Source organism: Scardinius erythrophthalmus (genome assembly GCF_964197995.2).
Source record: "Scardinius erythrophthalmus genome assembly, chromosome: 20".
In the NCBI taxonomy this organism is placed as follows: Eukaryota; Metazoa; Chordata; class Actinopteri; order Cypriniformes; family Leuciscidae; genus Scardinius; species Scardinius erythrophthalmus.
Window position 1 is genome coordinate 20,912,048 of NC_138240.1, and position 15,757 is coordinate 20,927,804.

Consider the following 15,757-nt stretch of genomic DNA (forward strand, 5'->3'; position numbering starts at 1 on the left):
ACGTCTTAGTGTATTACCAACAGTAACCTTGGAAACGGTGGTCCCAGCTCTTTTCAGGTCATTGACCAGCTCCTCCCGTGTAGTTCTGGGCTGATTTCTCACCTTTCTTAGGATCATTGAGACCCCACGAGGTGAGATCTTGCATGGAGCCCCGGTCCGAGGGAGATTGACAGTCATGTTTAGCTTCTTCCATTTTCTAATGATTGCTCCAACGGTGGACCTTTTTTCAGCAAGCTGCTTGGCAATTTCCCCGTCGCCCTTTCCAGCCTTGTGGAGGTGTACAATTTTGTCTCTAGTGTCTTTGGACAGCTCTTTGGTCTTGGCCATGTTAGTAGTTGGATTCTTACTGATTGTATGGGGTGGACAGGTGTCTTTATGCAGCTAACGACCTCAAACAGGTGCATCTAATTTAGGATAATAAATGGAGTGGAGGTGGACATTTTAAAGGCAGACTAACAGGTCTTTGAGGGTCAGAGTTCTAGCTGATAGACAGGTGTTCAAATACTTATTTGCAGCTGTATCATACAAATAAATAGTTAAAAAATCCTATATTGTGATTTCTGGAATTTTTTTTTTAGATTATGTCTCTCACAGTGGACATACACCTACGATGACAATTTCAGACCCCTCCATGATTTCCAAGTGGGAGAACTTGTATATATATATATAGATGTTGACATATCTTACCAAGGTGTGATTTTATATAGTTTATACTCTATTATGTACATAAATGGACCAAGGTGAACATATAGGTTTTGAACCCAGTTGACCATAACTTTTTAAAAGTCCAGTACAAACTAGTGTTGTCATGATACCAAAATTATGACTTCGATACCGATACTGAATCGATACCACGGGAAAAAACTAAAACACTAAAAGTTAATTGAATAATATGAAAGAAACTTAAAATTCATTGCTTTATAAATTTTTTAAATAAACTCACTTGACGTGTTCCTACCCTGCTTCTTGACCATTCCCTCCCCTATATTTAAAAAATAATAATAATGACATGCATAGTGTGAATGTCCTTACAGAATGTTTGCAACAATCACATTATCGATATATATATATATATATATATATATATATATATATATATATATATATATATATATATATATATATTTTTTTTTTTTTTTATTATTATTATTATTATTTTTATTAAAAACTATTAAATTGCAATAAAAAAAAATCGAATTTGATTTCATGGTGACTTTAACCTAAGTGTTTTTGAAACGGCTCTGTGCAACTATTTCAGTCAAACACAGCTCCTATCTTTGAATGGGGAAACATCAAATTCTCCACAGCTGTTCACCAAGCTTACTATTACATTTCATATTTGAAATCACCAATGAAATCTGATACATGTCGTTTCTTATGTTAAAACAGTGTTAAAAAAGCTCGGTTTTCAGGCTTGACCAGCCAATTTTTGTTTTAAATGATTCCATCCATAGGGAAATATCGTGGAAATTCATTGGTCAAAAAGTAGTGTAATTCTGTCCACGATGAACCTTCTAGAAGCACCAGTATAGGCTACTCAATATACAAACTTTAGGGCAATAAACATGTTTTCTTTGCAGTCTAATCACTCGTATTGTGTATCCAACAGGACGAGTGTTGACCACGAGGGGGCGCTGCTCACTTTCATATGACCACAGGTTACATGCAGCTCTTCATTTAACGGACATTTAACAGACAAGTGAAGTTTTATGCTTTTGAAAGAATGAAAAGCAGCTAAAGAGGAATTATTGTCAACATTCCTCAGTGTAGGACAGTCACATCCCCGGGCACACTGTAAAACGCAGTAAAGCCTCATATTTCTTTAATTGTGTTTAAAGTTTCCTTGCATTATGATGAAGCTCAATGAAAAGAAAGAAATATAATATGGTCCAGTAAACAAATGCATATTTGATATTGCATCGGAAGGGAAATATATCAGCTGTAAGCTTTAAACACATCACATTTTGACTGGTTGACTGTTCCTCTCGGCGTTAATGGGAATGTCTGTTTTAGCAGCCTAAGGTAGGTTTTGTGTTTATGTAACTTACCGTTCACAGAACAGTAAAAACATGAAACATTTTATGCTTAAAAGCAATCATAAAGTGGGTAATAAATTTAAGTGGAAACACTTTTAAGAGCAGTCTCTAAAGCAAATTCAAAGAATTGGTATCCAAATTCTACGTAAAAAAAAAAAATTATCATCAGTTATCCCAGACAGCAACATATGGATTCCACGCGTACCAGATGTGGGCTGGATCTAGGCCGACATTATGTTGCTGTCTGGGATGTCATGAAAATAAATGTCAGGATTATCAGGAAAATAAAGTAAGCCACATAATCTTACGTTAAAGCAGGTAGATGAGAGACAAGAGCAGAAATTGACACTAAATATAACTAAAACACAATGAAACAAAAATATATCACCACAGCTTTCGTGCCTATGTAAAAATGTTTACTGTAAATGTGTTTAGTGTGAGGTATGTAGCTGTATCATATTCTTACCTTATTGTACTTTATGGCTGCTTTAATGTAAATGTGATCTAGCTTAAAGCAGATTTGAATGGATATGGATTACAATGATATGCTCCAGAGAGACTCGATGCCTCGCTCACGGCTGGCAGTTTTATGGAAGAATCATGGAAGGGTTTTTCATCTTAAGCTGGAAAGTATTTGACCTTGCTGGAAACTGCAGTGTAAGTGATAATGTACATGGAAAACAGAGGCTCACTCTTGCATGCAGTGTATCGCGGCATCAAAAAGAAGACAAACATACAGCCGTTGTAGGGTTTGGGTCTTTTATTTATTCATTTTGGATATACAAATTTTTTTTATTATTAAATTATTTTCTCATCTGTTGTCCAAAAGAAGACCATTAACTTGGGAATTTATACAAAAATATAAAGAGAATTACGAGTGCTGTATGCCACATATACAACAGGAAAATATTTACCAGAAACACGAATCATAGTGTTAGGAAATCAAAAGAAAATCCATCCTTTAGCAAGAGAGCATTTGAACACCAAACAAATGTATTCTAAAAATAATTCATACACATGAAAATAGAAAACATCTCCCTCAGATCTGCTTTTAACACATTGTTAAAATTCCTCAAGTGTCCATCTTGGGTGAACCATCTTAACACACAGGAAGTGATTTATCAGACGGTCCTTCCTGTAATTTCTTAGGTTACTGTAGTACTGTTTTACACTTCTTTTGGTTTGAACAGTCAAGCATTTCCATTTCCAACATCCTTTAGAGCTTGTACAGAACTAAAGCTGGATAGTCCAAACATAAAGTACTTACACCTTCATAATGCTGTACTGCTCATTCCAAACCTCCCTCTCAACATATCGCTGTTATCTCTCATATCCTCCCACAGCCGAACGTTTCCTCTCTGCTCCACATGAAACGCAGGTGACAGGAGCTCACTTGGGTAATCTAGCTTTTGGCTGAGACTAACAAGCACCAACAATGTCAGAAAATGCTCAATACCTTCGAAACCAAAGTTATCTAACCGTACAATCTGAAAGCCAGAAACCGCACGGTCTTCAGACCACGATTATGTCAGGAGGTCAGTGAACTTTGTCTCCATTCACAGAGAAAACCTGTCTCGCAAATCCAACATTTGGCCCAGTCAAATCCAAACACGCTGAACTCTCTCATATAACACATGCTCAGTCCAGTTCGTTCACATTCTCTCTTCAGTTTCCTGTCATTCTGAGTGCAGCTCTTTTTTTGGCCACTGAATCATTAGCACGTCGGCCGGCTTCTTAAACGTTTGTGCAAGAAATTATTCCACGTTTTTTTGAGGTACAGGAAAAAAATAAACTGAATTTTACAGAATCTTTGGTCCAACCTTTCAAGTGCTCCTCCCTTAGTCATACCAACACATTTACAGCCAACAGAAAAGAAAAAGAAAAAAACAACTTTCCATAAGTGCAACTTAAATACAGGTTCTCTGATAGTCAGTGCTGACTCTCTCATCCACATATAATGTGCTTATAGTCTTTGCATTTTGTTTTAATTGTATTTACATGTGTTGTAATTTGTACGAATCAGCAATACTGAATAAGACGATAAAGTCGGCCCACACGGACTCTGCACGTTCTTTGCATTTTTAGGGGAATATCTGCATCATTTTAAGTAATAATTAAAATGGTACAATAGATGAAAGTCTTACAGTTTTATTAATACACTCTTTGTGACTCAATTTTAAAGAACACTTATGGCAAAAAGGTATTATATGCCTATAAGGAGAATGTTTTGTTAATTTACAAGCTGCTTAGCTAAACTAAAATAAAAAAAATATATGATGAAATGAAACCAAAAGTATTAAATTAAAACTTGCATAAAATGATCTCATGAAAAGGTTCTATATATGAGGCGCCTGATAGAACCCATTAAGATTCTATATAGAACCTTTTCTTTTATGAGTGTAGCATAAAACCTTATCAAATTACTATAGTAATTACTATGCAAAAACACCATGTGAGGCACTGAAATGTAACCAAGCGAAATTCTAGTACCAGACACATTGACAAATAAAAGAAATTCTGATTTGATTTTTAAATAACAATCTTTTGTGTTCCGTGTAAATCTGCCGATCTTTCGGCGGAATTCTGCGGGCACAGATTCCATGTGAGCCAATGGATCGGCAAACAACAGAAACCGTTTCGACCCAAATGCTTTTCCCTCCACCTGACGGGTACAACTGGATATGAATCAGTTAAAAAAGATGTACATAAATACATCACTGACATGCGACACATGTAAAGACTGCACACAACTCTGTATCAGGAACCAATGTCACCGGAAGCAAAACAACAAAATGGCCCTCACTGACTTTTCGTTTCCTTTCTTTAAAGTCTCTTGCCATCCTTTTTGAATCAGGGTTTTAGTTAATCGAGTCCACGTACTCTCACTCTCACTTTTTTTTTTGACATTTTGGGAACGATAACAAACCTCTCGTGTGTCTCTCAGAGGTCTTCTGTGTAAATGATGCATGGACTGGCGTCCTCGGTGGACTCCAGCCTGACCGTGGACACAAACCGCCGTCGCCCGGCTGTGTTTCTGCTGCTGTTGTAGTTGAGCGTGGTGCGGTACGTATTCCGGGCGTGCTTGGGGAACACGATGGCCGTGCTTTGGAAGTGCAGCGGCCTGTGCCGTGGCTGGAAGTGAACCTCTGATTTGTAGCTGCGCCACGTGCAGTTCTGGACGGCCACCACCGTCTCGCTGAAGGATGTGGCAGTCTGGACCTGGGCGCAGTACACCTGGTCACGAAAGTGGCGGTCTGAAGCGTACTTCACTGCAGAGTTGAACCTGACGAGGATCAGCAGACATCAATTCAGCTGTCAAACATTTCTCAACCAATCGCTCAAAGTCTGAGACCAGCTTGTAAAGAGATTGTATGCAAAATGATGAAATATTTCAGATTTTGCACTATTTCTAGGTCACTAGTAAGAAAATGTGTGATGTTGATCATGTGACTGTACAGTTGCTCAGATGTTCTTCTATTGAAGCTAAGAAAAAAAATAGAAACTGAAGTTTGGAACCACACCCCCCCCCCCCCCCAAAAAACACCACCACATCTCTAAAACATTAGTAGGTAATGGTGATCTAACATTACTCACTTGATTTCTTTTTCTGGTTTGGGGTTGACCTCAATGCTCTCTCCATAGACCACAGGGTACATGCGTGACCTCGCATCTGGACCTTGAGAGTTCAGGAGCAAGTATGGCAGCTACACAGAAGAAGAAAAAAAAAGAAAGAAATTAGCCATGTAGCTAACCCCCCATTAAAACCCATAATAATAGATGTTAAATCCTGGCTAAATATTTGCGCATTTCACATTGAAATGCTTGACTCTGATGAATCAATTTCAGCATGTAATGTATGATGACTGTATAATTGACCGTTGGCCATGGCAACTGATTTCATGTGTATCATATCATTACTGCAGAATTTTAATCTCAAATCAATTCTTTTATTTGCATGTATTTATTTTTAAGTATCCATTATCATCACAAAATAAACACTGTACTATCAAATAGGCTTCATCCGAAATCGCATACTTCCCTACTATATAGTAGGCGAAAAACAGTATGTGACTAAAGAAGTATGACTGAATTCACAGTACTCTACTCAAAAGAGAATGTGATTTCGGACGCAGCCATAGTTTGTCCTCTGAATCAGAACTCTGTTGAGCATTTAGCAAAACAACATTTCAGAAATATCAACTGTGCAACAATCCTAGAATTCTTATCCTACTTTGGTGTCTGTTTGAATATCAGCTCTTTGAGCAGTCAGTACAGTTTGGTGAGGATAGTTTGGGTCTGTCTCGGATCTGTAGTGTGGCTTTCCAACACGCATGACTCCGGTAGTAAATAAAAATAGACTTTAATGAACAAGAATGTAGCACAACACTAAGGCCTATTTTATCACTTCACAAACAAGCACTTAAAGTATTGGACAAAAAACCCAAACTTTACCATCATTGTAATATTCTTAACAAATATAACCTACTTAGTTGGGAAAATATTTTAAAACACAGTGATGCATGCCTAATCTTTAAGATTATTAATGGGAAGGCTCCCCCACCACTCTGCACTTTTGTACAACAGAAGTCATCTAGCAGCAGAACCACAAGGTCTGCCTTGAGAGGGCACTGTGTAGTCCCTCTTAGGTCCAGTTCCTTTGGCCAGCTATGCTTTTCTGTGAGAGCCTCTAAATTATGGAACCAATTGCCAGTGGACATTAGAAATTCCTCCTCACACCATACATTTACACACCATCTTAAGGACTGGCTTTTGAGCATACAAAAATGTGAGCACCTCTCATAATAATTAATGTAGGTCTGACTCTATACTTTAGCTGTCCTGTAACCTATGGTATGTATGTTAGATAGATGGATATATGGTTACTTTATTAATTCCCAAACAGTTGTATAGCTATATGGTTATATGTTTTATGAATTTATGTTTTAATGTAGCCAGTGCTATGGCATTATGTTTTATTGTTGTATATCAATTGCTGTGTGACCTAATATGTTCTTTTTTAGCTATCTTGTGCCTAGTATAACATCTTGCCAATGGACTACAGTTGAAAATTAGCCTGCTGGCTAACACTGGCACATTTACAGTAATGTTGATTAATGTGCACTGTCCTAAAATAAATAAATGAAATGAAATGAAATGAAGAAGAATACTCAGGAGATTCGTAGGAGAATAACAAAGGATACACACTATGACCAAAGACAAGAACCGACAAACACATTTGAAAGCACAGGGCTGTATATATAAGATTAAAATAAAGGAAACAAAACTAGACACAGGTGCAACCAATACGTTACTATGGAAACAAACTAACCAAGTAAACAAACTAAACAGAGCAGAGAAACAGGAACTAAAGGAAACAAAACAGAATATCAAAGAACAGGACATAAACATGACAAAACAGGGCATAAACCTGATTTTTAGTATTTTTAATATACTATTATAGTATTGTTAAAACTTTTAATTCATTTTTAATGTATATTTTCAGTTTTTCTTAGTTTAAGTCATTTTGTTGTGTTTTTGACATTTTAATTAGGTCGTTTCTATTTTTTGTAACATTTCTGTAGGTTTTAGTAATTTTAGTAGGCCTACTTCAAGTTTTTTGATCTAATAATTATATTTGATTTCAGTTAATGAAAATGTTTTGAATTGTTTTAGTTTGTGTTCGTCTGCGTACTGATATATATATATATGTGGTGGTCAGACAAACAGAGACAGTGTGTGGAGCCGCAGTGGTCTGTCCCTCCACCTGCTCCAGCCATCAACACACACACACACACACACACACACCATGTGCACGCTCAGCACCTTCCTCTGCGTGCAGCACGTACAAGCTCTCCTCACTCTCTGTCTCTGACACCTCATAAAACCGAATTCCTCAGCAGCGTATCATCAACCGAACTATCATCTGACGTGACATGGGAAGCGCGGGCTCTTCCTGAGCTCAAGTGGATCATTTTTTAACTCGCACATCCAAAAAATCAAGAACACGTTTACAGTCTCACATTCTAATAGATAACAATCTGCATTTTTTATTTTTTGCTTTAGTTTATTTTAGAAGTTTAGTTTTGACTGACTGAACCAGTTTCAAAGAGTCCACATAATAATCTAGCGCTGTGAAGATACAATCATATATCGTTATATTCTTTTCCTAATAATATTGCATCAATCAGTTTAAGTGCACATTCACAGTTCAACAAAATGAGCATTTCTCAATAGATATGTTTCCATCCACCTATTTTTATGCACATTTTTGGATATCGCATAAAAAAACGCTGGATGGAAATGACAAAATGCGCATAAATTCTTAAAATGTGCATAAAAAAAGTATGAAGTGGATACATTTCTTATCAGACGTGTGCATAAACTACGATGGAAACACGTTTACTGAATAAATCCCTCGTTGAGCAACAAAAAACTCACGTGACTTTGTGGATGTGATTGGATGACTGGATAACCAATTTCTTTGCACAACATCTCAAATGTTGGTTTGATCATTCTGAAATGCCTGAACCAAAGCTTGTTTTAATTCCCTCAAGGAAGCGTCTCACATGATTGTGTTCCCAAACACCAGGCAATCCGAACACACAATAACATGACGGCCTTTATTGCGTTTCGCCTGCGCGCTCTGAGACACAAGTCATTTATGATGAAGGGAAAAAGAGCCACAGTGGCTTGCCCGATTGCAGCGACTTTCATTTTTATTACAGATATTCTGTGCCAATTTCCCATGAAGTGACAATTTTGTTCTCTTGGGATGGAAACTGTGCTTTATTCTCAAATGTTTTATGCGATGTGGCCAGAGACACGCGATTCCATACCGGAAAAAACTGAAGCATGCTCCTGGATTCTTGGTCTCATTCAGTCGCAATCCATTTACGATATTGTGATCCATTGCATTGTTAAGTATATTTTTAAATTTGACAGCGGGTGGTCTGGTCAGTTTAAGCCAATAAAGTGAACACATAATGAGCACTAAAATAAAAAAAAACAATCCTTTTTCTAACATATATGCTGTTTATGAGAGGTTTCTGGCATCATGCTGTTGTCTCATGGAGGCAGGCCAGTGAAAGAGGGATTGCGCCGTTGAGCATGTGCGTCTGTGTCCATATGAGTACAAGAGAGAACGTGTGTTAAATCCAGGACGGATACGGTGTCCGCTGTGGTGTTACACAATGTGCCGCCACCCCACACACAGTCACATGAGAGAGATCTAGGCAGGGACAGAGCAGTTAAAGGTCTGGTGGTGGATCAACCGTACAGTATCAGATCACTTCTCAATCAAAGCTTGAAGGCTGAAGAGAGTTTGTCATTACAGTGGCATCGCTATTTAGACTGATTGTGTCAGGTGGTCTGACAATTTATCCAAGGACGTCTAGAACACATGTGGAAAGCCAGGTATTATACCCTCTATATTATATCAGGTAACAAACTGTGACGTCAAATGCAAAAAAGTCAATTTGATGCTGTACAGAGCCCTCCAAAAACAGACCCTGGCAAAATAACTGATATAATATAATAAAAAACAACTGTAATTGACAGGTTGCATGCAAAAAATGGCAACACGGCTCTGGCTATCAATGGAGAAAATATGCCTTTTTTCCCCACAGATGCTGCAGTTACAGCATCTACCAGCAGGGATACACAGGACCATAATAACTAGTGAAAGCTTCACTTGTACATGTAAACATCACTCTCCTGCAGTTTGAGGGCTCTGAACTCTATCCTGGCATAAAGTGGCATGAACGGATTGAATGTTTAGATTCACTGCCACCACTTCACACTGGAGGTGGCTGATTGATCTTTTGGTTTCATGGGTTTTTAGTCTTTAGAAGTGTTGTACTGTTTGTTTCACTGATCTATACCTTCACCCTGGCTATGCTCCTGATGTATATTGTGTAGTGCTGAGTGAAAGTGCTACATTAACGTGTATACATCTTATTAATAGTAATATAAGTAGTTGTGTTAGTAACTCTATGAATGAAACACATAACCATTAAATGGCCAATGTTAAAATTATGTACTATTTTGTCTAATAAAAATAAAAATAAAGCAATATAAACTAAACTCAAGTGAATTCAGACATCAAATATTATAATGTACTGTATAAAAAAAATGATAATTTTGAGGTTTGCTAAAGATTACATTTAACAGTGTTATTAAATTATTAGTATTGTTATTTGATTGTTAACTTTCAGTGAGTGTTAGATGATGGCAAAGGTAATCTAAATGTAAAAATAGAGGAAATGAGCGTGCACAATTAAATATCCAATATTGATTGGTATCAATAAATGCACCCTTCACTTTCAGCAAACAGAGGTCATCAGTTTCTTATGTAACTGACTGCAACATCTCCACTGTTAGGCCTGCCACACTGAAATAGATTAGAGAGATTTTTTTTACGTCATACAAACACAACTCTTAAAATAGACCCACAGCCACAAAACGAGATGCAAGCATGCGTACTGCATATAGCATACTGTATATTCATGCTGGGATAGACACCGCCACAAAGCAAGGTTGCCATGAATGGAAAATGCAAAGTGTGGCAAACAATGATTGCTTTGTATGCCTCCCTTTTCTTTTCTACTCTGCGAGAGCATTTGGTCCTCATATAATGCATGTTGCCTGCAGGCTTGACCACATTTGTATACATTTAAGTAATAGGATTTTGGAAACGGAGAATTCAAAAGAACTTCCACAGAGGGATGTTTTGTTGACGCTGGCATGAGAGCTTTCCAAAGTGTAAAAAAAAGGCATGCTGCTCCTTTCTATTTTACTGAGCGAGACGCTGTATTGGAGCGGTCTTCCAACAAGTGCAAGCACGTTTCTCAAAGAGGAGTGTCTGAGTGATCATTTATACTTTCCAAAATGCCTTTAGATAGTAACTCTTAGCGGCGTGCTCGGGCAAAGCATTTATGCAGACAAATGCAGCTCAATCGCATTAACGGGCGTGCGGCGTATCAGTTCAGGTCTCTCATGCTGGTATCAGTTTAATAAAAGTTGTTGTTTTGTTAGTGCTTCAACACACAGTTGACTTGTAATGAACTGAGCTGTGTTTCTTAATCTTCTAGTTGTGTGGTTACTCTGAAATACTTAGACACTAGGGTATCTAAGTATCATTATACTTAGATAGGGTATCATTAGGGTAAAGTAGCCTTAGTTTAGTATGAAAGGGCATTTGAATGGATGGTCGTGTCAAATACGGACACTGTTAGTTTAACCTTTCAGAGGCAGAAATAAGACTCTGGGTTGTGCCGAGGCACTTGTGCGGCGGTATACTGTAACGTGAACATGCGCTGTCGAGTATTACTGTACCAGTATGATATATATGTGTGTGTGTGTGTCGGCATTGCTTGTTTGTTAGCACATGTGTATGTGGTGTAAAAGGGTTGCTATGAGGAAGGAGGGACAGATAGAGATCGGTTACAGTTACCACATTCACAAAACACAAGGTCAACTTGTTTACAGAAACTCTCTCTCTCTCCTTGTCATCCTCTCTTCATTAGTGTGTGTCTCCGGAGGCATGTGCACCTGAACCCCTTTCTATTTCAGGATTCTTCTCTATCACTTCTCATTATTTATTCCTGGCCTCCACATTGTCAACAGCATCTGTTTGTGTTTATGACAAACTGCATATATGCTTCTATATTCTAACATGTTTTGGATTGAATTCATTTAACCACCGGTTGCTCACATGTGACTTTCGTATTGTCCTGTTCATACAGAATCAGCTTGAATATTGGCAGCACGAATGAGTAACTGAAGTTAAACCCATTTACAATTTGTAAATATCATCTGTATCCATAGTGACAATGACTTTGGCAAATATAAAAAATGGCAACTTCCACAACAACATAAAGTCCTGTCACAACCGATATGACTATTTAAAGTTGGCATGAAATAAAAATTCACCCTATGTATTTTCTTCCACCCTATCCATGCATATGTTGTTGTTTTTTAACCGTGTAATTTTTTATTAAAATCTCATAACTGGATCTTCCAGGAAAATTACAGACTTCTCTGGTTACGTATGCCAGACTTCTTCAATTATTTAGTCCTGTTAAACACTGTCGCTTTCTTACAATCAAACTCAAGCTTGCATATCAGATCTGCTGCCATGCCATCCAATCAACAACTAATGGATAGAACCAAGTCATTTTCTCTTTTTTGATAATCTGTTTCACTTGGTTGTACGTCACAATACGAAACAAAATATCTGCCGCTACTTCCGTAAAAACATGGCAATTTGAATAAATGAGTGCGTTTGAAGTGCAAGTTTATCCGTCAAAGCAGAAAACTGATGAAACTGGATCCTTGAATGAGACACCTCAAATCTCCAGAACCACACATGAAATCTATAAAGGTAAGAATGCCTATAATGTCAGTTCACTTATAAAGTGCAGAAGTCACGATTATAACTGAAGTGTGTGTGTGAACTATACTGAACAATGCACTCAACCATATTCTGCAGTGGTGTGAAATTGATCGTAGTCAATTAAAAGTTCTTGCAGCAGAAACATGCTTACCCTGGATTATTGTCATTCTAAACCTCACTTTTAACCACGGGTTATGGAACATTTCACACTTTAGAAGCAGGGTTAAGACAGCTTCTGTATAATATGAGTGTATGTAGTATGAATGGAATCTTGACGTACTACATACGCCATGTTGTCATTATCATGTGATCTACCAGCGTCAGCGTCATAAATCCTCTCCCGCGGCCTCATGGGATAGTAGAGTGGCCATCGAACGCTGTTCAGAATCTAGTAGTAGGTCATCCGGGGACTTTTCGCCTACTGTATTTGGACATACTACTCTTTTGGCATACTGTTTTTTACATGCTATTTAGTAGGGAAGTATTCGATTTCGGACGCAGCGACAGTGTGTTGTATAAGAAGTCGCTTCAGTGTTTGATGGAAAACCGAAAAGTATAAAAACAATAGTAACCAATCAGTGACACTGACACCACACATATGTACAGAGCGAAACGTATGAATAGCCAGGATTAATTGTTAACCCCGGGCAAAGTATGAGCAGTGTGAAACGTGAACCAAGATAACCCAGGATTCTGCTTAGCCGGGGTTAGAGCTGGCCCGGCGGCAGGACACTCTGATGTCCACCCTCTGGTGCCTGGTTTAGATTGACCCAGGGTTAACTTTTACAAGTGTGAAAAGCCCTTATGTGTTTATCCATTTCATTATTTTACCCCCTTTTAGATCTGACCTGTCTGTTTGAAACTTGCATCCACTCAATAGTCCTCATGCACACATCTGAATACTGCACAATATGACTGACCTAAGTAGGGCATGTTCCTTCATCAACATGTTTTTCCTGGACAGCAAATACACTAACCCTACCCCTAAAATCAGTGCACTGATTGGTTGATAGGGAAATCGTTCCACTGCCAACAAAGGATGTTGAGTCTCCTTTAAAGGGATAGTTCACCCAAAAATGAAAAATCTGTCATCATTTACTCACCTTGTTTGGTTACCCATATTCTTCAAAATATCTTCTTTTGTGTTCAGCAGACGAAATTCATGCAGGTTTGGAACAACTTGAGGGTAAGTAAATGATGACAGAATTTTCGTGTTTGGGTGAACTATCCCTTTAAGCTCTGAGGCTTCATTATATGAATGCATACCAGTTTGCCTTCCCGGCTCTCCTTTCTGCAGTATCCCTGCAGCTCAGTCGGGGTTGAACAGCTGCCGGTGCGCGACTCAAGGATCCCTGGCGACAGAGAGTAGAAGGGAGGACTGGGGCTTGGAGGGAGTCCTGAATCCGGACTATCGAGCAGTCCCTCCCGGTTCTTTCCTTTCAAACTCTCATCCATAGCTTGTAAATGTAAATGCCCCACCATTTCTGGAAGAGCGCAATTTTTTTAAATTCACTCCAGGAAAGATGGTACGAGAGGTATAACCTAAAGTCCCATATCAGAGCCACAGAGGGAGTCGTGGTGTTCCAATAGATGCCTAAAACAAAAGTATTACAATATACATTAATGAGAGAATGGGGCTAGTTGTCACAATTTTTACTCAGTGTATAAGGTTACATTAAAACCTTGGCATAAGTGCATATATATATATATATATATATATATATATATATATATATATATATATATATATATATATATGTGTGTGTGTGTGTGTGTGTGTGAGTGTGTGTCACATTATATGGGATAAGTTCTCACAGCAGATTTTGTGATTAAACAGTCTATTATAGGGTTTTCAGCTAAATGTATACAGTAAAACAATTATGAAACAAAATTCATGAAACAAAAATGTAACTTAACTGTTAAACAAACTGCTGTTTTGGCATTTTATAATAGTTTTTTTTTATTAAAGCTCAGGGCAAGTTGTCACATTATGTTGGTATAAATAGATTATAGTATAATCTATTTATACCAACATAATGTGACAACTTGCCCTGAGCTTTAATAAAAATAAAATAAAAAAAACACCATAAACCAAACACAAAACCTTGTTTACTAAGATATAGCCAGTGTGACAAGTTATCCCATGTGACAACTAGCCCCGGTCTACCTGTTTTACAAAACATTGCTGAAATTCGATACAAAACAATTACTATAAATAATGAATGTCTAAAAACCTAGTGTGCAGCCCACCTACACGGCATTTTTGGGCATAATGGGCACGTTCTCGACTAGAACGTTCAAACACGAACAAGATGCCCGAAATGCCGCCTAGGTAGGCAGGTCACTAGGTTTCGAAACGCTGTCGCATAAGTTTCCAAACCTGCGCGTTACAGGATAATACATTGACCAGTTATAAGTATTTGTATTTAATTAATTAAAAGACCAACAAAAGTCACTCTTTATGTACTCTATTATATATTTAGACTATATGAAGGGGGAAATATGCCTTAAAGAGTTGTTATTACCTTTAAAGAAATCCCGCCGGTTAAAAAAAATTCCGTGAATGAAGTGTTAAGCGCATAACACTTTAGTTCATGATCTTAAAAGTAAAATCCACAACACACGCGATGACTGCCTCGAAAAAAAGTGTGAAAATAATACCACAAATCTCTAAAGTCTCACAATAGTCCCTCAGCTCATTAGTGCCGGTGTCTTCTATCCGTCTCTTGCTCTTCTGAAAGCGCAGAAGTATAAATCTGGCAGCAGTGGTGCGCCAAATGTGAACGAGCAGGGCGCGCGCACTCTTATGCGCCTGGAGCCAATCCTGTTGTGTCATTACTAACGCCGGCCAGTAGAGGCAGCAACGCTCAGCGCAGCGCCACTGCTGACAGTTCTGACCTACATTTTAGCTCAAAGTTTAACGTTTAGACATTTTTTTAGAGCAAACCGCGATTAAATGTGTAAAACATTTGTGTACCTCAATGTACATATTTCAAAATTATTTAAAATTGATTTCTGCTGCTAAAATAACGAGTGAAATGCACCTCTGTGATTTCTGAAGAACTTTTGTGTGCCTAATTGGGTTACTGTGTGATTACTGTGGATTAGTGTGTCACACTTTTGAAAAATAGGGTGACCAGGTTTTTGGCAGAGAAACAGCTTTCCTTCTCTGTAATGTAATTCTGTTAGGAACCCACGAGCTGGTAGCTAGAAAGACATTGAGGACACTTCATTGTAAGTCAGTTAGCCTATAACAGCTGCAGGGACACACCTCATGAAACAGGGAGTGTCCCGGGAAAACAGCAACTTCAGAGGAGGATGCCTGCCA

General features: G+C 38.0%; 1 protein-coding gene across 1 annotated transcript; it reads right to left on the reverse strand.

Annotated features, from left to right (window-relative positions):
- Window positions 1-2,782: 2,782 nt before the first annotated feature.
- On the reverse strand, window positions 2,783-15,239 carry rflna (refilin A). The gene is made up of 4 exons (XM_081350135.1): window positions 14,955-15,239; window positions 13,696-14,023; window positions 5,631-5,740; window positions 2,783-5,319 (listed from the first exon to the last, which is right to left on the reverse strand). The coding sequence occupies exons 2-4, from the start codon at window positions 13,909-13,911 to the stop codon at window positions 4,977-4,979; spliced, it is 669 nt and encodes a 222-aa protein (XP_081206261.1). The 5' UTR covers window positions 13,912-14,023; window positions 14,955-15,239; the 3' UTR covers window positions 2,783-4,976.
- Window positions 15,240-15,757: the final 518 nt, after the last annotated feature.

What these genes read in the sequence shown, in the direction of transcription:
- rflna (XM_081350135.1), bottom strand. Translation starts at nt 13,911, where the DNA reads ATGGTGGGGCATTTACATTTACAAGCTATGGATGAGAGTTTGAAAGGA. An exon ending in AGAGCCGGGAAGGCAAACTG is followed by an intron (nt 5,741 to 13,695) that starts GTATGCATTCAT and finishes TCTTCTGTGTAG; the next exon opens with CTGCCATACTTGCTCCTGAA. An exon ending in AAACCAGAAAAAGAAATCAA is followed by an intron (nt 5,320 to 5,630) that starts GTGAGTAATGTT and finishes GATCCTCGTCAG; the next exon opens with GTTCAACTCTGCAGTGAAGT.